Raw genomic sequence first — 24,950 nt, forward strand, 5'->3', positions numbered from 1 at the left:
ATGTTGAGCTTGTTTTTCCACAGATTGGAGCCTGCTTGTGTACAGGGAAATGTTGAGCTATCTCCAAGAGGCCTACCAAATGTGGGAACATTTGTGGTTTTCAGCATGACTTCAAGGATTGTACTTACCTAGAAAAGCAAATCCACTGGAGTAAAGTGTATATAAATTGTTATAAATCAAATACACAGTCAAAAGTCATAAGTCATAATAACTAAATGGAAATAACACCTCAGATTTGTAAAATTGCTTTATGAAAGTGTATTTCTGGTTTTGGGTGATAGAAATGAAATGAATGAAAGACCACCCTGTGGTGAACAAAAATATCATAAGAAATAACAGAAATCATCTTCTTCAATTCTCATATATGTTTCCAATCAACAAGATAAATGAATTAATGTTTACAATGGGATGTTACAACATATGCATCATATCACAAACCAGTGTTTCAATGCATGTGTTACAAGAAAAACATTTACTACCTAATAAACATTAACTTCCAAAGTCTCTTTATAGCGTGATTTCAAACACCATATTCATATATTCTCAAAACTAACAGAATTCACTTAAAATGGTATTTTACTTGAAAACAATATAATGAGGTGCAGGTCAAATGTTCCACCAGCTAAGAAGAACAAAATGCTGAAGGACAATAATAAAGAAAACATGATTTCCTTCAAAGGAAAAGAGATATCTAATCTCAGTCATTAGAAGAGATTATCATCTCAGTCACCAGAACAGATTATCATCTCAGTCACCAGAACAGATTATCACCTCAGTCACCAGAACGGATTATCATCTCAGTCACCAGAACAGATTATCATCTCAGTCACCAGAACAGATTATCATCTCAGTCACCAGAATAGATTATCCCGACTTCACGTATACCAAAGCTGTAGAGGAGCGAGTTGTTGACGCGGAATGTCTCATGGACACATGGTACAAAGCTTAAGTAAATATTGTCCTATGAGGAAGACTAAATACTGGTTTCCATACTTATTTTTCAATCATTACAGTCTGACAATTATCCATGAGCTTAAAGCAAAGATCTTGAGGGGCTTCAATACAGAAAACTAAGGTCAACACCAAAATGAACAGAAACTGCTGCATTTATTCTTGTTCGTAGACGAGACAAGTACGTTAATTAAAAAATCATCATGTGACCTGTTACATAAATCAACGTCGCTGTGACCCCTGATGCTTATGCCTCTATCACCAGCTGTGAACGAAGCAGACCCAGAAGGAAAAGTGACTAGTAATCCAATATCATCACTGTAATTCCTACACTTCTTCCCAGCATGCGCTAATATGTATTGTCTCTGTCTTCAGCCTCCACGGCCACACCATTATGTAACCTTAGCAACATGGGGCAGTCAGCACTGGTGTCATGGAGCTGGTGTTTAATCATATCCTCAGGATCCACCTTGACAAAAAAAAAAAAATGTCATAATTATTAAAACTGTACAATGGAGACAGTGAAGAACATTTATAGGTACATATTAGCTACCTGTACATGACAACATGGTCATTAGACTTGAAAAAGTAAATGTTCGCATTGCACAAGGTCATTTTAAACATTGCATAACTTAGTATTACTTTCATACATGGGAAGGTCAACCTGCGGATGGTCGTGGGTTTCCCCCGGACTCTGCTCGGTTTCCCCCCACCATAATGCTGTTCGCCGTCGTATAAGTGAACTATTCTTGAGTATGGCGTAAAACACCAATCAAATAAATAAATAAATATTACTTTCATAAATCTAAAGTGACTGTTAAATAAAAATTATAAGGATTCTAAAGTTAATTTCAGTCTCCTCTACCCATAAACTTGACCACAGTCAAATGTGTGAAAAATTCACCATGGTGTTAAACACCAATTAAAAAAAAAGTCATCGGACATCCTAACACAAGGATTTGTTGCACTTATTGCAAACTAAAAAACAAAATGAAAATACAAAAATTCTGGAACACATATTTGAACTAAACACACATGATACACACAGTTAAGACAACACACAGTAACGGTGGACCCACACTACCTACAGCAGACATCTTACCTGGTTCCAAAAGTACGGTCGACGGTAATCCTCAGGCTCTACTGGCTCACGTCTGGTTCGTATCAACCTGAAACATTCGTAAGTTATTGTAGAGGACTGACTGCTCAGGAATATACTGGATGAAATAACACAAATAAATATATATACACATATAAATAAATGACTGCACACAGGAATAGAGGTAAGGTTGCATGCGTGAAAATCTTTTTTTCAAGGATTTCCAAGGACCTAATATTCTAAGTTTCTCAACAAAAACCACTCAGTGTAAATCCTCAAATGGAGATAATCAATGAAATAAGTTGAGAGTCTGTGTGCAGTTCTGAGTAAAATCATTGTTTACTCAGTCTTCCTGACTTTCTCTAACAATCTCCTAGATTTAGGCTCCCATGTTTACTCTAATCAGTCTCTCAGACTCACTCTTAGTCTTACAAACTTAATCTAAGTCTTCCAGACTTACTCTAGCAATCTCCGAGACTCACTCTAGCAATCTCCCAGGCTTACTCTAGCCATCTTCCAGACTCACTCTAGCAATCTTCCAGGCTTACTCTAGCTATCTTCCAGACCTACCCTAACAATCTCCCAGACTCCCTCTAGCAATCTCCCAGATTTACTCTAGCAAACTCCTGGACTTACTTAAAGTCTCCCACACCTACTCTAGCAATCTTTCAGACTTATTCTAGCAATCTCCCAAGCTTACTCTAGCCATCTTCCAGACTCACTCTAGCAATCTTCCAGGTTTACTCTAGCTATCTTCCAGACCTATTCTAACAATCTCCCCTATTCCCTCTAGCAATCTCCCAAGGTTACTCTAGCCATCTTCCAGACTCACTCTAGCAATCTTCCAGGTTTACTCTAGCTATCTTCCAGACCTATTCTAACAATCTCCCCTATTCCCTCTAGCAATCTCCCAGATTTACTGTAGCAAACTCCCGGACTTATTTAAAGTCTCCCACACCTACTCTAGCAATCTTTTAGACTTACTCTAGCAATCTTCCAGGCTTACTCCAGCTATCTTCCAGACCTACCTTAGCAATCTCCCAGACTCAATCTAGCAATCTACCAGATTTACTCTAGCAATCTCCCAGATTTACTCTAGCAATCTCCCGGACTTACTTAAAGTCTGCCACACCTACTCTAGCAATCTTCCAGACTTACTCTAGCAATCCCCCAGGCTTACTCTAGCCATCTCCTGGACTTACTCTAGCAGTCTCACAAACTTACTCTGAACAGTCTCACACAAAAGTGTTCCACACTTACTCTAGCAGTTTCCTGCGGGCAGACTCCTGGATTCTGTAGACGGCATCAGGTGCCCAGCTGGCCACAGTGTCCTCACTCCCAACGGCAATGTTGATCGCCATCCGCACGCCATTGATCTGAAGCCAGTAAATGACAATAAACAATTTTTGACAGATCTAATTAATTCATTTAATGTTTCTATCAGCTAATTACAGAGTGAATATATTCTGCGTGATACAAATCCAGATCCTGTAACTATGATTGAGTACCTGTAGTTACAGGCAGTTTTGGGGATGAAGTGTTTTGCCAGCAATATCATATTTGCTCTCTTTTGGCTGCTTATATAACCTGAATTCAACCTGAAATTAACATTTATCAGCCAATGGTAGAAGAGAACAGATGGCTACAGTCCATAATTAATGCTTCTGGGATGGGAAGAACGAATGCAATTTTAGAATGTAATTGTTTTTCCTGCTTTGGGTGGAACTTTCTTGTTTTTCCTGCTTGTTAAGTGGTATGATTTTGTAGCAGAGGCTTCAACTTTCATTCTAGGTATAAACTTTTGTGTTTTACAGAGAATGGTGTCTGATGCCCCCTGGGAAAAACGTATTGAAAAAGCCTGTTTCACCAGCCTCTGCCTGGGTAGATTTGACCCCTATCAGCTGTTCGCCTATCGCCTATTTAGGGACGGGGCTTTGAGGACAAACGTTAACATGTAAGAAAATGAACACCTTATTGTGGACTGTGACCAGATAGGGCATGCAACTAGCTCCCATTGGTAATAATTATTATCTACACAAACCTTACTGACCTGGAGCCTGACTCCATCTTTAAGTGAGAGAGACATGTCACCTTACCCTATACAGGTCTTCATCTGTGATCTTGACATCAAAGGTGATCTCCATATCACGGTCAGCCAGAGCTGACCCACCAGTGTTTGGGTCATAGCCCAGGCCACATATGGCACCTGTGTACCTTGTTTTAGCACGGTTCACTCTGTACAGGGGTAAAACCACAACACTTAATACACACATTCACCACCTCTTCATGCAAAATTATGGGGCCTCCGCCACACCTTCACAATGCACTGAATTGATTTTTATGCGCTTTCCCCACATTTGTTCCCAGTGTGCGAAGAGACGAAATGTTTATACCCCCACCTGAAATATGTTCGTGACAGAAACTATCGACAGTATAAGTCTTACAGGTTGCGCAGAAAAGCTTTATTAAAATCTGCACACTAGAATGCTGAGTTATAAAATGTTTTTCGACATTCTGGACCTCTGATACTCAGATATATTTCATTTCATTTCATTTTCTGAAAGTCTAATGACAATTTAGATGGCTCATTAATCATACATCTAACATAGCCATCCTCTTCCACTCCCCCTCCCCCCCTCCCTATCCCAGAAGAACCCCTTTCTCACCTGATCTCAGCCACAGGTGCGAAGATGAGTGATACCAAAGCAGCCAGGCCCGGGATGTGTGGCAGAATGGTGGTGTCTCGGCATATCATAGCCGTTCCTGAAGGGTTGAGTCCCACGTGCGCAGCCACCATCATCTTCCCGTGCCTGTCCTGAGGACACTCATCTATCACCACGGAGTTCACGCTGTCAGGGTCAATCCTCGCCTGTCTGGCAGAGAAAGGTATGTAAGTCACAGAAAATGACAGTTACATGGAGTTAAGCTTGTTTATGAATCAAATTGTAAACCATAATTTATGTATAAAACCCCAAAAGTATTTAGAATTAAATCGTACACTGTAATACATGTATGAAACCCAACAGTTGCCTCCCTTGTACATACCTCACACGTCCAATATTCGTGAGACTGTTGAAGGAGAGTTCAAACGGGTTATGGGGGCCAGTTAATGTCACCTGGTGAAAGCACAGGAAGCAGAGTAACTATACACTAATGTTACAGCTACAAACTTTGCAAAAAATTGCACCTTATCTACAGTAATGTGAAATTACTCATGTGCACATGTAAGTGTATGTCTTGCCACTCCGACCTGTCCATTTGATCTTATAAACTTGTGCAAAAAATGTGAAGTCATCAACTGAAACTGTCAGCTTGAACCCCCACCTTCCTGCTTCGCAGCCATATTCTTATTTTCATCCTAATATAACATAATTTGATTCTTCAGCACAAACACTAACATCTTTATTTAAATGTCAATTTTCTTGCCAGCTAGATTCAACAGAAATATTTATTTCCTTACTTATTGATTGATTTTTTTTTTTTTTTTTTTTTTTTTTTTTGATTGGTGTTTTATGCCGTACTCAAGAATATTTCACTTATACGACGGCGGCCAGCATTATGGTGGGTGGAAACCGGGCACAGCCCGCGGGAAACCCACGACCATCTGCAGGTTGCTGACCTTCCCACTTATGGACTTATTGATTGAATATTTCACTTATTAAGTATTATGGTGGAAGGAAACTGGTGCAATCCATCCACAGGTTTTAACGGAAAAATATTGTGTGTAAAAGGAACAACTATCTTTGATAGAGGAGAACTGTAAATTTGAATAACTTTGAACACTTCAGTCTGCATGAGTTTCACCAGAAAAGATTTTGTACCTAGTCTGTACGTGTTCATCTGCTCAGGGGAAGGGCCTAGGGAAGTTTACCTTCTTTCCTCGTTCTTTGGTGTTTGGTTCATGGGTTGAGTCCATATGTAGCTGAAGCCAATCAAACTTCTCTGCTGTATCCTCGTACATTTCAGCCAGTGCCCTGCGATTTTTCTCCTCCGCTCGGCTCGCATGGTTTTGCTGTAAGGAAACACCTGAACCTTAGGTTGCAATCCACACAAAAAAAAAACAATTACACAAAGCATACTATTTCATTTTATTTATTCATTTATGTAACTGGTGTTTCAGGCTCTGATCACAGACTTTCCATGCACCCTGAATAGGCATAATCATGAACGTTATGATTAACTTGCCCATTTTTCCGGATTCTGAGAGTTCTATTCATTTTAGACAGGTGTTTTGAAGTTTGCTTGGAACATTGGATGATATTCCACAGAAAACTTGAAAGTTTCAGCACCAAAATAATATTTTGTGACATTAATTTGTCTCGAAAAATGCACTTTTGTAGGTGAAATTTTACGTCATTTAGATTATGTGATGGCAGTCTCAATAAACCTCCTTTAACAACTTGTTATTTCCACATGACGACACTGATTATAGTTATGTAGAAAACACTGGCTGACTTAAAGAAACCCTCCATAATGACCTCTAATACCTGGGTCATGACTTTTGACGCGAGAAACCTTGACCTTTGAAAACAAGAAACCATGACCTTTGACCCATGAGAAACAATGTTAGCAGACAACAGTGGAAAAAAAAGAGTCATTAATCTCTTCCAAGCAGTGCGGGTCAGTGAAAATAAGTTCATCTAACTGGTCAATGTTGAATTCTGTAAGCTATCAGTTACCTGTAAGTCTTATGCACACGTGAATGAGTTCCCATACAATGCGAGTAGGAACAGATTTAACCTTGCATTAACACAATGTTTACAACTGTCGCAGAATGAAGCTAGTACAAATGGGCATCCATTTCCAAATACACGAACACAATGTTCAATTCGTGCATGTTGAGTTTATGATTGCCGTTTCATGAAATCAGAAATGTCTGGAGATTGTTCTTGTCTAACACTTGTAAAATGGGATGACAAAACGCCACATCTGTGAGGCTTGGAAAACATCCCCCTGTATTTTATGGGAGCTTAACGACAGTTGCTTGTTAGTCAGGTTTTTATCGCTGAACTACATTTGCATGCTGATTTATTACATTTATTTATGGGACAGTAAACAGACAACACTCTCTCCCGTATAATGCATTCACCGAGGCTGTGTACCTGACAGCTGGAGAATCAGTCATTAGCTTACCAGTTTGACAGGAACATGCTTTGAGACAGTTTCAGAGTTTAGAGGTTTGTAACAACTGTTGCTTGATACTTTCGTCATTTTAATTCATGGATAAAGATATAGGTGTTGTTAAGCCTGTGCCCACCAGACTACTGTCATCTCCCCAAGCATATGTAATGCACTCCTGCGGCGATGTATGTCTAGCCATTAATCGAGGTGAGAGAACAATGGCCCACTCCACCATTGCGGCACCATTTTATGTTTTGATTATACGATGTAAAAGTGGCAATTTTCACGGTCTGGCACATAGCTGTGGCTTGATGCCTGCTGGTCGAAATGGTCAGAGAACTACGGTACTAACTATACTTGACTTCAAAATATATATGATTGAGCTTGGAGATTTTCAAGTATCCAAAAACCTTTATGTGATAAAAAGCTACAAGAAAACAACATCAAATATTATAAATCCTCACTGGAAAAATGCACACTGTATATAATTATATTGATAAAATATTGTTAAAATTGGTGGATATTCTTACCAGTCTGATACAGAACGACAGCTTACCTTGGACACAATGTTCTCTTCAAATGGTTCAGCAAAGCCATACAGTATGAGCTCCTCATTGACATTCACCTGCTGATTCTGATGGATCATTGTGAACAAGGTGACTCTCATCACACCCCCAACTATGGAATAGATCTGCAATACAACAACATCTATACCACATACTGTACTGACAGAAGGTGACTCTCATCACACCCCCAACTATGGAACACATCTGCAATACAACAACATCTATACCACATACAGTACTCACAGAATGTGACCCTCATCACACCCCCAACTATGGAACACATCTGCAATACAACAACATCTATACCACACACTGTACTGACAGAATGTGACTCTCATCACACCCCCAACTATGGAACACATCTGCAATACAACAACATCTATACCACATACAGTACTGACAGAATGTGACTCTCATCACACCCCCAACTATGGAACACATCTGCAATACAACAACATCTATACCACACACAGTACTGACAGAATGTGACTCTCATCATATCCCTCACTGTGGAATAGATCTGCAATACAACAACATCTATACAACACACAGTACTGACAGAATGCTTGGAGTTTAACGTAGTACTTAAAAATTTTTCTGTTGTATGACAATGAGGAGTCCTTAGACACATATGCTGTGTCTTCCTGTGGCATGGCGAGTCCAAAGATACCAATGACCAGACATGACACCCCACCCAGTCACATCATACTGATACCTGGCTAACCAGTCATGCTTCCTTGCTCTAACCTCTTAGTGCTGAGTGCCAAGTGAGGCAGTAACAAGTATCATATTTAAAGTCTTTAGTATGACCCAACCTAGGTTTGATCTCCCAACTTAAAAGTGGCCGCTCTAACCATTAGGCCACCGAAGCGGTCTGTACGGTCAAAAAACCAATGACTAGATGGAGTGTGAGATGGACGGAGATTTGTCAGATTTGTTTCATCATTTTTATAAAGACAGAGTTTGTTGTTGGCTTAGACAGAACATTACCTGTACTTTTGAAATGTTGTTTTATAGCAGAATAAATGTCTTTCCAAAGTTGGTTGAATCAAACTTTAAAATCTTCTAATTTTTGGGACAATTGGAATGTCCCAGCACTTTTTTTCCTGATTTACACGATTAGAAAGCTTTGAAAAACAGGAAAATCATAAAAATATCCAAATTGGATAAAGTAAAAAGGTGGCTTTTCAGATTTGTTCTTATTCCATTTGTTGTGTTTATAGTGCCGGCTTGCTCATAAAACACAAAATAAACTTGGCAACACCTATTACAATACCCTTGTAACAGGTTGTCCAAGACACAGGCTGTACTCTGGGTATACTGACAGCTACATGTGCATGACCTTATGGCTAGGAACAAGCAAGGAAGAAGTATGTCTCATACTTAAGCCTGGTGAGAAGGCTTATGAGAAGGGTGTTCTAACCTCAAGGTGTGATTAACATGCAAGACAAAGAATTACATCTTTAATTGTCTATTCTCTTACTTACTTATAAAGCAATTGCAGTGTGAGTTGGGTTCAAACATATGTCAAACATTTCCTCTCACCATAATGCTTGTCACCGTTGTATAAGTTAAGTATTCTTAATTATTCTTAACACCAATCAAATAATATATAAATAAATCAATCAACATAGACATGGAAAGAGACATAATAAGTAAGTATGAGTAGATAACTGGTCTCACCTGAGCGATGCATTCCTTCTCCAACACCAAATCTTTGAAGCGGAGGGTGGCCTGAGGTGACCACTGTCCATCTGCACGCTTGATGATGGACGGACGCAAACCCATCAGTTCACACTCTATAGCCTAAATACAACAGTTGTAAGAGCCTGCCTATAGTTCTGCTCTGAAGACAATAATAATATCATCTATTTTGAAAAGTATTAATTTAAACTGTTAAATGAGCGTTAAAAGTACCACTGATGAATGGTTAGTCTGTAAGAATATTCTCCACCCACAGAGGGCATATCTGGACGTATTCTGTCTGTACGGGAGGGCTAGGGCCCCACCTCATTATGATATGACTTTAAAGAGAATGCATTACACAAGAACATCGTATTATGATATACAGTAAGATTTTAGACATTTTCCTGAAATTTTTTTGGCAACTAAGTTGTTACCAATTCTATTTGTTCGGTTAGTTTGAGCATGAAATCTTAATTTTTCGTACCACTGACGTATGTGTCAATAAATCAAAATACATGTTTTGGTCCTTACATTGTATAGTTGTATTTCAACATTACAAATATGGCAAGGACACATAAAATACATGTACAACCTGTCAACCTTTTTTCAATCCTTTCAGGATTATATCCAAATGTTCATCACATATAGCACACGATTACTAACAGCTCATTCCACAATTTAACAGATAACTTCTTCAACAGACCATGAAAAACACTGTATAATAAGTTTGTTGGCATTCACGCAATTAGGAAGATCAGCTACTGGGAAGTAACCCAAGGGGTCAAGTAGTGCTATAGATAATTTTCAGAGGTAGTGCGGTACTCGCTATTTTTCCAAGAGAGGGAGTACTGGGTAAGTCTACTGCAGTACACATTTTAGGGAAATACTCAACACTTCACTATTTTGGGTCCCCATCAATACACCTGGAAAGTGTGTAGTTGACTGAGTAAAGAGGGTTGAGAAAATCAACATGTATAGGTCTACATAGACTTACCATGAGGAATAAGTCTGAATCCCACTCATAGGCCTACATTTATTTATTACACCTCAACCTACTGGGTTTATTCCAATAACTCACTCACTGACAACTTTACCTTTTCATTTTGTTTTGATAGCAGGGTTTGCAGTATCATTTCATTCTATGGTAGCTTGCCTAATGCGACTGGTAATGTGTTTTTTTACCTGTCGCAACATTTCTGTATACACAAACAACTGCTATTTTGGGATGAAAACATGATACACTTGATATGCTAAATCCAAATGTAGGCCTACATAAGAAGACAAAAATGTATTATTTGTGCTTTATTTATTGGCAGTATATAGCATAAATCTAAAGTGTTTCTGAACACAAGCTGTTCTCGTGATCGTTGTATTTCATTGCATAAGCTTCTCTCCTCACTTCAACATAGCACAAATAACTGACGATTGGTGTAGAATTAAAACCACATATTCGGAGCTATCTTAGGAACATTTAATGCACTACAGTAGCAGAACTTGCTGTACAGTAACCCAAATAACCATTTTTTTATCCCTTGCTACATCTTCTTCATGACAAACACTAGAGAATGCAACAAATACAACTATGGCAGTAGTCATTCTCCATGACTGCGGGTAGTGGTAAAGGAGCCTTTGCTGTAACCTTCAGTTTCTGAAAACCAACATGTCCTGGAGAGCGTCATGCAGGTAAACTACATGTACTTTGGAGATCTACTTTCGATTTTGACAGGACTGACAGGCTTTAAATCTCGCATGTTCGCTATAGCTTTCAAGAATCTAGGCCTACATACAAATTGCCATGCGTATTCAGTATGCTCTGCTTTAATTTTAGAAGCGTATCATCTAATTTTCAAGCGCGTTTACGTCTGCACGCCCCTTATCAGTAGCACTGGGACAAGGTCAAACAGCATTCCCGCCCTCTGATAACTTCCACATTCTTTATTTTCACCATTTTGTTGACTAACAAAATGCTAACCAGATTACCTGGAATGGTATTTTCTCCAGGTGAGCTGGAAGTTCTCGTAAAGCACTTAGTGGTAAGATATCTGTGTTTCCAAAGTCCACAAAAAACACCTAAGCAAAAAGGAAATCAACATGAAACCAATGTTACCGATATGAAAAATTTTAAAAATATTTCTGTAAAAAGTAAACGTAAAAGAATAAAAGTATTAAAATAAAGAAGACTTCTGAACTTCTGGCTTCATATTACAGCGAGGTACTTATGAAGCAATATAATCCAAAAATATTGTGTTATTAAATAATTATTAAATTATACATTACAATATTTCTATTTCCACAGGCTATAAATAAACACCTTGTAAACATGCGAAAATGTTGAAAAATTACAGTGAACCATTTTGAAGAATGAAAATATACTATAGCCTACAAAAGTACATGTATATACAGCCAGATGACTCTTCCTACCTCCACCTCTGTTTCTCGTCCCTGGATGTGAACGGCCTTCACCTTAGCTCTGAAGTAGCCGAAGGTTGGCTCATTGTAGGGGGCAGCACAGTACATGCCTGACTTGACCCGACATGTCATTGGCTGAAAACAGGACACAAACAGAACAGTGTACGGCGTATTAATGATTACTGAGAGATGTGTACCCACAAAGACATACATGACACATAATTCAGCTTTACCCTTTTATACACAAACAGAGTATTAATGATTACTGAGAGATGTGTACCCACACAGACATGCAGGACACATAATTCAGCATTACACTTTTATACACAAACGGAGTATTAATGATTACTGAGAGATGTGTACCCACAAAGACATGCAGGACACATAATTCAGCATTACCCTTTTATACACAAAGGGAGTATTAATGATTACTGAGAGATGTGTACCCACAAATACATACAGGACACATAATTCAGCATTACCCTTTTATACACAAACGGAGTATTAATGATTACTGAGAGATGTGTACCCACAAATACATACAGGACACATAATTCAGCATTACCCTTTTATACACAAACAGAGTATTAATGATTACTGAGAGATGTGTACCCACAAAGACATACAGGACACATAATTCAGAAATTACCCTTTTATACACAAACAGAGTATTAATGATTACTGAGAGATGTGTACCCACAAAGACATACAGGACACATAATTCAGCATTACACTTTTATACACAAACGGAGTATTAATGATTACTGAGAGATGTGTACCCACAAAGACATGCAGGACACATAATTCAGCATTACCCTTTTATACACAAAGGGAGTATTAATGATTACTGAGAGATGTGTACCCACAAAGACATACAGGACACATAATTCAGCATTACCCTTTTATACACAAACGGAGTATTAATGATTACTGAGAGATGTGTACCCACAAAGACATACAGGATACATAATTCAGCATTACCCTTTTATACACCAAAAAATATGTATGCTTTGGGTTTTACATCTTACTTAACAATTATTCAGCCATACGACAATGACTACTCGAAAGCTAATAAGTGGATGATAGCAGCTGCTTTAAATGAACCAAGTTTGCGAAAATGAAACTACATTCTCTGCTATAAACTGAATCACTGGGCCCCTGTCTTTAAGAGGAATTTTGCTGATATCGCCGTCCTCATTGCCCTTGTTGATAATAGTCCATTTGCTCAATGTTACAATTGTTAAAGATCACTTGTTTTCCACAAATATCATGCGAAAGTCTACATCACAAAAGTTCATCAGCAGATTCCCAATGGTTGGTGGTTTATCCTTGGCACTCTGGTTTCCTACACCCCACTAAACTTAATGCCATTGTATAAGTGAAAAATGCGAATGGCATTTAAGCAACAACTGAACAAACAAATAAATAAATACTATGTCAGTGAGAAGTTGAAGGGCCTACGCATACATTTACATGTAGTTGTGGAGTGGTGAGGTTACCTGTAGAGGAATCCTGTTCAGATCTGCATGTACCAGAGTCAGGTCATCTATGTTCTTCTTCTCCTTGTATTGAACCCAGAAATGTCCACACTCTACAACCTGCAGAAATCAGGGTCAATCTCACATTAACAATAATAAATTGCTGTGAGGCTATAAAGTGGAAAAGTGACAAGTTGAAAAGACCACAAGATCACACTGTTCTAGGGTTAAAAGTTCTCTATATGTAGAAAACTCAGTAGTGAGCTACTGGCTTTCCACTGCCTTACTTTTGGTTCTCATCTCTCTAATAGAGGTATATGTAGGTCAACTTTATAAAATAGATACCTCACCTCTTCAACAGAAGTACTGATCTCTGTAACAGGTATTTCATCTTTGTATTAATAATGGTGTATGTAGCTAACATCTGTAACAGAGGTGTCTCAACTGTGTAACAGAGATAACTTACCTCTATAACAGAGATATGTATAGTTCATCATGTAATAGAGAAAACTTGCCTCTACCACAGAGGTATGTGTAGTTCACCTCAGATAATTCACCTCTACAACAGAGGCACATGTATTTATAGCTGACTTCTGTAATAGAGGAATGTGTGGTTCACCTTTGTATTAGAAGTATGTGTAGCTCACCTCTGAAATAGAGGTATGTGTAGTTCATCTCTGTATTAATAGAGGTATGTGTAGATCATCTCTATAACAGAAGTATGTGTAAGTCACCTCTATAATAGAGGTATGTGTAGTTCACCTCTGTAATAGAGGTGTGTGTAGTTCAACTCTATAATAGAGGTATGTGTAAGTCACCTCTGTAATAGAGGTGTGCGTAGCTCACCTCTGTAATAGAGGTGTGTGTAGCTCACCTCTCTAAAAGAGGTATGTGCAGCTCATCTCTCCAATAGAGGTGTGTGTAGTTCCCCTATATTATAGGTGTGAGTAGCTCAATTCTGTAATAGAGGTGTGTGGAGCTCACCTCTGTATTAATAGAGGTATGTGTAGTTCATCTCTGTAATAGAGGTATGTGTAAGTCACTTCTATAATAGAGGTATGTGTAGTTCACCTCTGTAATAGAGGTAAGTGTAGTTCACCTCTGTAATACAGATGTGAGTAGCTCACCTCTGTAATACAGGTGTGAGTAGCTCACCTCTGTAATAAAGGTGTAAGTAGCTCAACTCTGTAAAAGAGGTGTGTGTAGCTCACCTCTGTAATACAGGTGTGAGTAGCTCAACTCTGTAACAGAGGTGTGTGTAGCTCACCTCTGTAATGCAGGTGTGAGTAGCTCAACTCTATAATGGAGGCATGTGTAGCTTACCTCTGTAACAGAGGTGTGTGCAGCTCACCCCTATAATAGAAATAAGTGTAGCTCACCTCTGTGACAAAGACCTCAGCCAGACTGACCCTGACGTCTGGGAAAGGCACCTGGTGGTTGATGTGACGTCTCCTCATTTCCTCCTCCTCCCTTGAACTCATCAACGTTAACCTACAGACAGAAAAACACTTTTTTTTTCATCTCATCCTACAATTTAGAGTTAAAAGAAAGAAAACTTTCAACATGATGGGTTATCTTCAGCCACAATACTTGTTACTTTACCTTAACTGAAGCAAGCTGTTTTGAAACTTCATGAAACAAATAAATGAAGTTATCTTATGAGCACATTGTGTAGTGTTGCCATGTACTTGTGTTTGCAGATAGCCTGATCTCACCTGTGTTTTTGCAGACATCCTGAGCTCACCTCTGTGTTTGCAGACTGCCTGAACTCACCTGTGTTTCACAGATAACCTGAACTCACTTGTGTGTTTGCAAATACCTGAACTCATGTGTGTGTTTGCGGATAGCCTGAACTCACCAGTGTGTTCACAGACGACCTAAACTCACCTGTGTGTTCGCAGACGCCCCTCTGCAATAGCCTTCTTGTTACTGTCTGCCTGAATCTTCTCCAGCCGTGCCTGGGCTACAGCGTTAGTGAACAGGTGAATCTGTAAGGGCATCCTCAAAGATCTGTGCCAGGTATAGAGAGGGACTGAATTCAAAGGCAATTCACAGATATACACCAATGGCTTATTGGTTATTCACCCATGTCAAGACAGAACATGGCACGTTGGAAAAGAATTAAGGTGTTGAGGTTTATTTATTCATTTTTTCTTTTTGCGTTTAAAATGCAACATCAATGGAGTATACCACTGCGCTTTCCTAGATACCTGACAAACCTCTTCACTTAAAGCTGCAGCCAAAGCAGCATGAAGTGGATTTGAACCGGCCAATTCATAAGCCAATAGCTTGACAGTAGCTTGACAGTCTCTTTCACTGTCTGTCTTTCACTTTACCCCTAACTCCATCCTGAAATGTTCAACATGTTCATAACATCACATGGTAGCCTTACTTTAGGTGTGACCTTACCTCATCTTGACCGCGAAGTAGACGCCTCTGTGAACCTTGCCCATACGCTCTGACTGAGGACTACAGAACTCCACAAAGCCCCTGTAACAAAGCACGTCTAGATGTGACAATGATTTTCTGATATCAAATGTTATCATTTATAATTACAGATCAAAACACTACAAGAAATTGTCTAAGATAATATTTAAAGGTCAAAACAATTGTTAAACATTAGAATTATATTCCATCATTGTATCTATTACAAGTCGGGATCAAGATGGTCTAGTGTGTTAACAAATGATGTTACAAAGGGCATTTCTGAACTGCATACAAGCCTAATTTGGGTGTACTTCAGTTCAAATCTGTATTCACTACAGGCCTAACAGTTTTATAAGAATCAGTCTCTAAACTGTTTCTCCATGAAAAAAATCACTAATAACTATCTTAAATGAAACACCTCAGTTTTTTGATCTCACATTATGAACACCTGTAATGCAGATACATACCTGGTTTCTTCAAAATGAGCCCTGGGCTCTGAGTCACAACACTTGAACATCATCTCCACCTCTGCCTTGTACAAGCTGCCGTGGTTTGGCGGGAAGCCTTTGATCTGTCAGATAAATATAAACATCAGACATATGCAAGCAGTTCCCACAAGAAATTCAAGCAATTTCCCACAAGCGATTAAAGCTCAAACATGCCACAATTTAGGAATTTTTGCTCAGAGTTTCCTTCAGTAGTTCAAAAAATCCTTGGACTCAAACCAACATTGGCTATGTTTGTAAATTTAGACACCCTGTTGTCAAATTCTGGCTTAAAGCCTTGTACGCCCATTACAAATTGTTAATATCATACATTTGGCACTACAATGATAGCTGTATACGGCAATTTTTTCATTTCTTTATAACATTTAGTTTGTAGTTTCCCATCCATTGGCTTTTGGGGAAAAAAGTACATAATACAACTAATGTTCCCATATTCAGATTCATTAACAAGGGGCTCACCATGACCGTTTTAAAAGGGTCCTTTCCCGACAGTGATCTAAAGGCGTCTCTCTCATCCAGTTTCTCCTGGACGAAATAGTTGGGGTAAAACGCTCCACAAAACACCAACTACAAGGGCAAAATGAAGAGTTACTAACAGTTCTGAAAACAAATATGGTCAGATTTCATGCTCTAAAATATCTCACAGCAGAAAATACAGCATGGTCAGAAGCTTACAAAAATTCCTCTTCTGTTGACTTGTATAAACTTGTAATCCCTCAGACTGACGAGTAAACATGGGAATTATTTTGGACAGATATATGTATTACAATTAAGAAATATAATGTGTACAAATCAATAGGAATTGCCCCTTTTCTGCAAAAACATTCAGAAAAATTTCCTCACTTCACCACAAATATCTGGTTTCTTCAGACAACTTTTCTCACTTTCACCACAAATATCTGGTTTCTTCAGACAGATCTTGCAAGTCAAGAATGATTCAGAAATTCACACACGGTAAGGTTTAAAATTTTAGCGCAATGGAAACCTACAAACAGGCATGTACAATGACCTATGACATATCACCAATCAGTCCGACTAGTGTCTAATCACTGCATACCTTTAGGAAGAGCCTCTCTTCAGCATCTGAGCTGTTCCGTTTGAAGTGCGGTTCTGGCGTAGGACGGATGATGTTGTGTTTTTTGAGTCGGTCTTCCAACTCCTTGGCCAACTCCACCACCTCCTTCAGGCGACGGATCTGCAGGAATTTAGATCGTCCCCAGGCCATCTCAGACTGACCACTACGACGGAAGTTCTGCTGGCTCTTCATCTTGGACCATGTCTAAAGAAACAAAAAAACTAATTACTGAGTGACTGGTGGACGGCTTTAGCAAAACTTCACCAAATCCTTTTTTTCCTTTCTTCGATTTTTGTTTAACACCATTTTCCAGAATTTTTCACTTACTTGATAACAGCCAGTATGTTACGGGTGATGTAAACTGGAGTGCCCAGAGTAAACAGCCAGTATGTTACGGGTGATGTAAACTGGAGTGCCCCGAGTAAACAGCCAGTATGTTACGGGTGATGTAAACTGGAGTGCCCAGAGTAAACAGCCAGTATGTTACGGGTGATGTAAACTGGAGTGCCCAGAGTAAACAACCAACCTTTTACACGGTATACTGGTAATTTTTCTACATGTAACTTGTCATACTGATAGAGGCCACGTGGCCTTTTGACAACTTCATGTAAGACAACACAAGAGAGTATTATCAGCCACTTTTTGCCACCTACGCCCAGAGAACAATGGAAACAGGGGAATACTGAATATTCTCTGTCTGAGGCTGGGGTTGAACCCACGTCTCATCTGACCTGGTGACTGAAAGGCAAGCACAGCTAACTGACTATGTCCTGGTCCCAGTTCACTCATCCAGTATCCATTAAACTGCAACTTTTTGTCTGACAAAGACAGCCAGGTTCAGACTCACCCTGTAGGCAGTAAGCACAGCCAAACAGTCACTGAAGGAGCCATCTGACCAGGCCAACTTTGTCCTGTGAGATAAAAACACTTTTACAAACGTGCTTTCCTTTAAGATCAGGAATAGTATCCTCCTAAACATGTACAGTAATGTACACTGAACTGAAATGTGTTAATCTAAAATAAGGCGGGAGTCAACATTTTACTCCATTAAAAATGTACATAAAGTCAAAAATAATCTACACCTTAAATGAAACAACTCTTTCTTACCAAGAAATTTCACCAAAGCAATTATTTTCAGAGATGGGTTTCTGTGATCACATTTTCCACATTACTCTGTGAGATTAAAAATCCATTATTACAATTTATTAGAAAGATCCTTAGGTTCATCGGAGACAAATTACAAAAAAAAAAACACAAGGGAAATTCTTGTGAGAAAATGTCAAGTGATGAAAGTGATGTCACATCAGATGTGGTAGAAAAAGACCACACAATTATATCCAAGTTTAAGTACTTTTATGGTGCATCAAAATTTCTAAAAATATATTTCTTATGTTTAAAAACAACAACTGAAAACCATATTTGTTTTCCATATCCAGATTTGTAAATCAAACGGTTTTCAAATTTTTGCATTTTTAGATTATGTATATGTAATCTTACCACGAGAAGGAAAAAGGACAAGTATTACAAGTTTTGTGAATGTAACCTAAGTGACACAGTCTAATTCCTACTTGTACAGCACTGGTTACTACTGAAACTGCATGCATACACATGCATAACACTACAAGTGTTTTGTTAACCCTGAAACACGACTGCACAACACAGTAACTCTGACAGCTATAGGGAAATGATTGCATTGTATCCTACTTGTAGGCCATGAGATGTTCCCTGTAAGGTTTGGCAAAGATACTCTTCAAGGACAGAGCAGCTCCTATAGAACAAAGAAAACCAATGTGTGAACTGACAATCTAGTGAAATTGTAACAACACACATGAGTAATACATGTTCTTTCAATGTAAAATTAAAATCAATCATTCCTACACACAAATTTTATGTTCTCACAGGGCACTCTACCATTACATTACATGTTAAAACCCCTGTAAACCACGGCCATTCCGATGAACAAGTTTACCTGCAAATGATTCCAAGGAAGCCACCATTCTTGATACGCATGTACACTGTTCTGTTAACATGGTCATTAAATGTACATAATGCAACATGTACTAGGTAAAGCAAGCCCTATGTCCACCCTAAACCAAATGCACATGTACATTTCAGATGATGATATCCATCGCATGTCAATCACCAACCAATAATAAGACATTCCTCCAGCAGGCCAAACACATGTCCCAGGATCAGCAGCTTCCCGATTCTGATGTCCACTGGCAGTTTGGCCAGAACTCGCCCCACAAAGGTCAAATCTCCATCGTGAGGGTTGTAAGGTCCATGCTGCACCTGAGACAAAGCCCCAACCTGGGAAAAAATAACAAAATTGGAAAATGTATACAGGCCTATCATGCTAACTATACAACACAAAAAATCTGCACACAATAATTATATCCAAACCGGACCATGGTTGATGGATTTATTGCATAGAAATTACAATGGCCAATAAGAATCAATGAAAGTATTGGATATGCAAAACTTTTGCCTAGATCCGGATGGTTTTCACACCACGGTTAGACATTACACAAAATAAACACGAGCACATAAATTTCAGCAAAATCGGACAATGTTTGGAGCAGTTATTTTCCTGAAATCCATGCCCAAAGTGAATAATGGAAATGAGGTACATTAAATATATGCACTGATCTGACTGGCATTCAAACTGGATCTGGGGTTCCACAAAGTGAGCTTACACACAAAATTTGCTTGAGAACTGACAATATTTGTCAGTTATTGCATGGAAAGAGAGTGCAAAAATTGTGACAGATGGTCCTTACCTCCTTCAAGAAGAGAACAGTTTTCTCTATATCTTCCAGTCGTGGAGGGGAGAGAGCTAGTGCCAGGATAGCTTTAGGTTCTCCCAGATCTAACAGTTTCACCTCCAGGATTAGCCTCTCCAGAGGACATCTCTGTGGTAAACAGTGATATATACTTTCTCCATCAAACACCAAATTACAGTCTAAGTGACCATCAAAATGAATTGAGAAGTAAAATAAATAGAGACAGAGTAGCTAACAGTTCTCATACCATTCCCTTATTATGACAAAAAATGGTGCTAACCTTTTTAAGTGAAAGAAGTGGTAGGCAGGAAATCTAAGAGGGCTGAGAGCAGCCACACTGTATTATACAGAGTGATGATCTCAAGTCACTGTGCAAGTATGGATTTTATAAAGTCACCACTGTCGTAACACTATGCGACAAAGGGAACAATCACTGGAATATACCAGGTCTGTTTAGATGCTAAATGGGATGAGTACCAAAGATGTTCACCAAGGCAATGAATTTCTTGTCAGATCATGCTGACCTTTAAACTTTCAATAAGAAGAAAGATAATTTTTAAAAGATAATGTTACATATACCACAAGAAAACACGTCAGTGAACACAAAATACACAAACATCTTTGCAATACATGTATACATATATAGATATACCAAATTTGTCAAGCCTGACCTGCATCTCTGGCACACCGTGCTCCTGTATGTACATGTCATAGAAGTTCTGTGGTACCAGCCTGTAGACACGACCATGAGAGACTCTACCGGCTCGACCTGAAGGCAAGTATGTGTAAGTCAACAGTGTCATCTTTTCATTCCATACTTGTGTGTGACATTACATGTGTTTTTACAACAAAAGATACATGACAATTCTATAATACCTGTTTATATAGCTTGCTCTTTAGAAGAAACAGCACATCACCAAATCCTCACCTTTCCTCTGAGTACAATTAGACTTGGATGCCCACTCTAAGATCAGGCTGGTGTAGTTGGTTTGGGGGTCACACACAAGTTGCTTTGTCAGGCAGAAATCTATCACTGTAAAACAACAACACAAAATTGAGATTAAACAACTGTTTAATATCACATCAACTACATGCATTTCTTTTTCAGCAAAAGGCTAGAATTGTTCATCATGATGGATGGATATATCAATGGTATCATAATTTTAAAAAAAATCTGCAGAAAAGTTTTACTATACTAGCCAGTATAAACTTCATTCTTTGAGCTACCCGGTATATCCTGATATTTTGCATCTTTTTAAATACCGTTACTACATACCTACGTGTACACAGAAGGTCAATTACTCTTCCAAGCAGAACCACATTTTGATCTGCTTTATGGCATTTTGATCCAGAATCAGATTTGATTTATTTACAAACTTATGGTAAACTTAACGACAAGGTTTCACAAAACACATAATGAACTCAGATATGAGACATGATATACATGATACAAGATATGATGAAAAGCATTGTATTTTTTATCTTACCATACTTGATGTCTGGCACTGTGATAGAGCTCTCTGCTATGTTTGTTGATAAAATCACCTGAAATTGACAAGGTTTAACATATGACCACGTAATTCTGTTTACTGTTTGCTTTCTTTTCCTGAGATGGGAATACATAAAGAACATTATTTTCAAATCGATGTTTTATAAAAATAAAGCTAAAACTTGTATCAAAATAGTGTAATGGGCTGCCATTTCAACTTTCACAGAGCTGTTGGTTAAAAATTGAAAGGTTAAATGTTTGGACAGCATTTGTGTGCTTAACAATAGTTTTTTTAAACAAACCGAGAGCCAAACTCCACGACGCAGGTATGAATTTTATGGTGCCATTGACATGTACATGCATGGCTATCATATATTTTCTTACCTTACGGTGATGCTTTGGTGCTGGTTCAAATACCTTCACCTGTTCCTCAATGGTGATGGATGAATGAAGTGGTAAACAAATCAGCCTGTAATACGGCATTGAATGTGAATAATGACAAGCAGCATAGAGTACATATATTCTATACTGTGTATGTAAGGATCAAGCATCAGCCTATTTGATACTCACGAGGTACCAATTTTATTTTGTGTTTTACCAGTGAGCCAACAATAAAATATCCCAAAATGCACTGAAAATAAAACTGAAAATCCCTCTTTTTAGTTTTCCTTCATGTTTTTTCTGATTTTGCTGTGTTTTTGGGTTTTTTTAGGCTTCCTGAATTGCTGGGAAAATCTTCATTTCCCACAAATGAGATACCTGTCAAGTTTTAATTTTATTTTAAGCCTTCCTTGGACATTGAAAAAAGATTTATTTTGCCTGTAAAACAACAATTAAAACGGGACAGCACCAAATTACCTCCCCCAAGGTCACTCATTTAAGAGGTGCTTTTGTAGGAGTAAGCTGTGGTTAGGAGGGACCTCAGATGAAGTCTAGAAAAATAATTAAATGTTGTGACATAACATACACTGTGCACGCTTTCATAGGCATGGTTCCACAGCTCATAGTTTCATGTCTCAAACACTGCTCTCACATTATACTATAGTCCCTGTCCTGTAACAAGGGAGGTAATTCAGAGCAAGCCTATTCGCGTGGCCTAAAGTACAAATACTTATTACTGTACACATAAGGATAAACAATGGGTTTATTTGTTAGTCATTCAGCACAGTGTAGCAAATTGTGAGAACTGTGCATGAAATTCAAAAATGACACTACAGTTGACCATGCTTAAAACCATGCGTCTTTTTCTCCAGAAGTAACTGGCTGAATCTACCACTTGTTGAAACATTATTAAAGCCACAGATCATGGGAGATTTCACGACAGGATAACACAACATGCTGTCTGTGCACTGGTCAGAAGTACATGTATGTAACATACTAGAAACAAGTACTATTTAAAAGCTGGTGTCCAGATCGATATCAGCTGAGGTCATATCACGCAGAGTACTTTAATGTTATCGGTGGATCTTAACCAAGTATTTGAAATTGAATACTCGATTCAGCCATTTGTTTCAGCTTTACTTGACGCTGAATACAAATACATACTTGTGATCTGAAGCTATTTCATCCAACTTCTTCTCTACATTGCGGATCTCCTCATAACCTACAAAATAAAAAGAAAGGATAACAAACAATTCAACAAAAAATTAGAATTTAAACAACTTCATCATCTGCCTGACCTTCTCAGATCTCATTCAAACAAAATATATACCTAAATCCTCAACACAATGCCTGTTTTAGGACATTTGGAGAATGTCCATACTGGTAGCTCATCTGGACAGGTTATTCTAAAATTCCTGTGAAGTTCATACATGCCCCTATATGTTGCTCAGAAATACATTTTACTCTTCAACATCCCACAAATTAATTTTTCAAATTCCATTATTCAGGTGAATTTGTTGATGATTAAACATTTTCATTTTTGAAGTTAATATTAGTTTGTTTGAAGTTAATATTAATTTGTTCTTAAAATATTAATTATTAACATTAATTTGTTATTAAAAGTCAATTTTTAGGTCATATTTAGATCTGAGAGAATGAGTCTCTCAGCATAGAAGACAGCATGGGGTGGGGACTTTTCGTAGGATTTGTTCTACACACAAAAATGGACAGGTTCAAAAGAAGCACCTGGAATTTATAGCATTTACATTATGATTAACGAGATGGTGTTTACCTGGTAGGAAGACCAAGACAGATCCTCTTACAGGTGCAAATCCAGACTTAGTTCTCCTGAAACATACAGACATTTATTTATTTGACTGCTGTTTAAGGTCATTTTCACTTCTATCATCGTAGCCACCTTTGATTTATTTATTTATTTGATATTTTTTTTTATGGCGTACACATGAATATTTCACTTACATAATGACAGAGCGCCCACTTTTGTGGGTGGAGGGCTGTCTGGAATAAACCACCGACCCTCGGCAAATACATGTAACTGACTTTCACTTGTGACATATGGTATAGATTTGTATGACATAACGGTTGATAACAAGTGGTCCCAAAAGAAAGTAACAAATTGAAAATGGCCACCTGTGTGCAGTTGGCTTCTTAGTGTCACTAAGGCCTCATGAATAATGAGATGTAAAAATTCCCTGTCAAAGGCTAGGATTGAACCCACATCTTGCGTGTCCTAGAGAATGAAGGACACCATCTTAACCATTCAGCCGTTATCTGGTCCCCCAACATAGCACATTAACCCCTCTTGCAGACAATGACTTCTGCACAAACAATTGGATCTTGGCCCTACTATTATTACATGGAAAATGTGACTAATTGAACAGGATAAGTTGTGAGTTACACCCCTCTACAACACTCTTCTGCCCGAAGTTATTACCCTTGCTCCTTGGCCTCCAATGTGTCAAATTCCTGGATCAGTTTAACAGCCAGATGCTGAGATTCCTCTGGGATACTTGGTGAATAAGCATCCAGGTAAGGTAACTGTAAATACAAAGTCACAGATTTCCCCAGCCTCATCATAGTTCATCAATGTCAACACAGGTAGGCCTACTCGTACTGAAGGGTCAAACATTCAAAGACTCGACATTCCCATCTTAAACTCTGCATTCAGCACTTTCTTATTTAGCACTGCCTCACTTCACAATGTTAATGAGATGCCTAATAGCATGTCAAAGATGTGGTTTAACATCCAGTTTAACAAGCACTGTATTGAAGTTTGGCCAATAAAAATACATTTTCAGAAGCATATGAAAACCTTAACAGGATACTTTTGATGCCAACACTTTAGTTTTTCTGACAAGAAATAAATCACACAAAAAACTCTTTAAGTAGATGAATCAGTCAGAAGCAGGCAAAATGTGCCACTTGATAAAATCTAAACCATAGTACACTGTATTTATT

General features: G+C 38.4%; 1 protein-coding gene across 2 annotated transcripts in view; it reads right to left on the reverse strand.

Moving 5' to 3' along the window:
- Positions 1-251: 251 nt before the first annotated feature.
- LOC135466729 (ATP-dependent RNA helicase TDRD9-like) overlaps positions 252-24,950 on the reverse strand; it is a 32,807-nt gene continuing 8,108 nt past the window's right edge. The window contains exons 8-36 of one of the 2 annotated variants that reach the window (XM_064744385.1): positions 24,427-24,530; positions 23,764-23,819; positions 23,136-23,193; positions 21,975-22,059; positions 21,589-21,646; positions 21,030-21,134; positions 20,773-20,870; positions 20,099-20,230; positions 19,466-19,628; positions 19,023-19,086; positions 18,166-18,229; positions 17,301-17,522; positions 16,703-16,810; positions 16,205-16,308; positions 15,720-15,800; positions 15,198-15,320; positions 14,690-14,801; positions 13,332-13,430; positions 11,845-11,967; positions 11,404-11,493; positions 9,421-9,543; positions 7,728-7,862; positions 5,922-6,062; positions 5,096-5,166; positions 4,717-4,923; positions 4,147-4,285; positions 3,311-3,426; positions 2,054-2,120; positions 252-1,420 (exon numbers count right to left, since the gene is read on the reverse strand). In XM_064744385.1, coding sequence (XP_064600455.1) covers positions 1,301-1,420; positions 2,054-2,120; positions 3,311-3,426; positions 4,147-4,285; positions 4,717-4,923; positions 5,096-5,166; positions 5,922-6,062; positions 7,728-7,862; positions 9,421-9,543; positions 11,404-11,493; positions 11,845-11,967; positions 13,332-13,430; positions 14,690-14,801; positions 15,198-15,320; positions 15,720-15,800; positions 16,205-16,308; positions 16,703-16,810; positions 17,301-17,522; positions 18,166-18,229; positions 19,023-19,086; positions 19,466-19,628; positions 20,099-20,230; positions 20,773-20,870; positions 21,030-21,134; positions 21,589-21,646; positions 21,975-22,059; positions 23,136-23,193; positions 23,764-23,819; positions 24,427-24,530 — 3,168 coding nt within the window. In that variant the 3' untranslated portion in view covers positions 252-1,300. Of the gene's footprint in view, positions 1,421-2,053; positions 2,121-3,310; positions 3,427-4,146; positions 4,286-4,716; positions 4,924-5,095; positions 5,167-5,921; positions 6,063-7,727; positions 7,863-9,420; positions 9,544-11,403; positions 11,494-11,844; positions 11,968-13,331; positions 13,431-14,689; positions 14,802-15,197; positions 15,321-15,719; positions 15,801-16,204; positions 16,309-16,702; positions 16,811-17,300; positions 17,523-18,165; positions 18,230-19,022; positions 19,087-19,465; positions 19,629-20,098; positions 20,231-20,772; positions 20,871-21,029; positions 21,135-21,588; positions 21,647-21,974; positions 22,060-23,135; positions 23,194-23,763; positions 23,820-24,426; positions 24,531-24,950 lie in introns of those variants that run through there. The other variant, XM_064744384.1, reaches the window with a different exon arrangement.

This window comes from Liolophura sinensis, chromosome 6 (genome assembly GCF_032854445.1).
Source record: "Liolophura sinensis isolate JHLJ2023 chromosome 6, CUHK_Ljap_v2, whole genome shotgun sequence".
In the NCBI taxonomy this organism is placed as follows: Eukaryota; Metazoa; Mollusca; class Polyplacophora; order Chitonida; family Chitonidae; genus Liolophura; species Liolophura sinensis.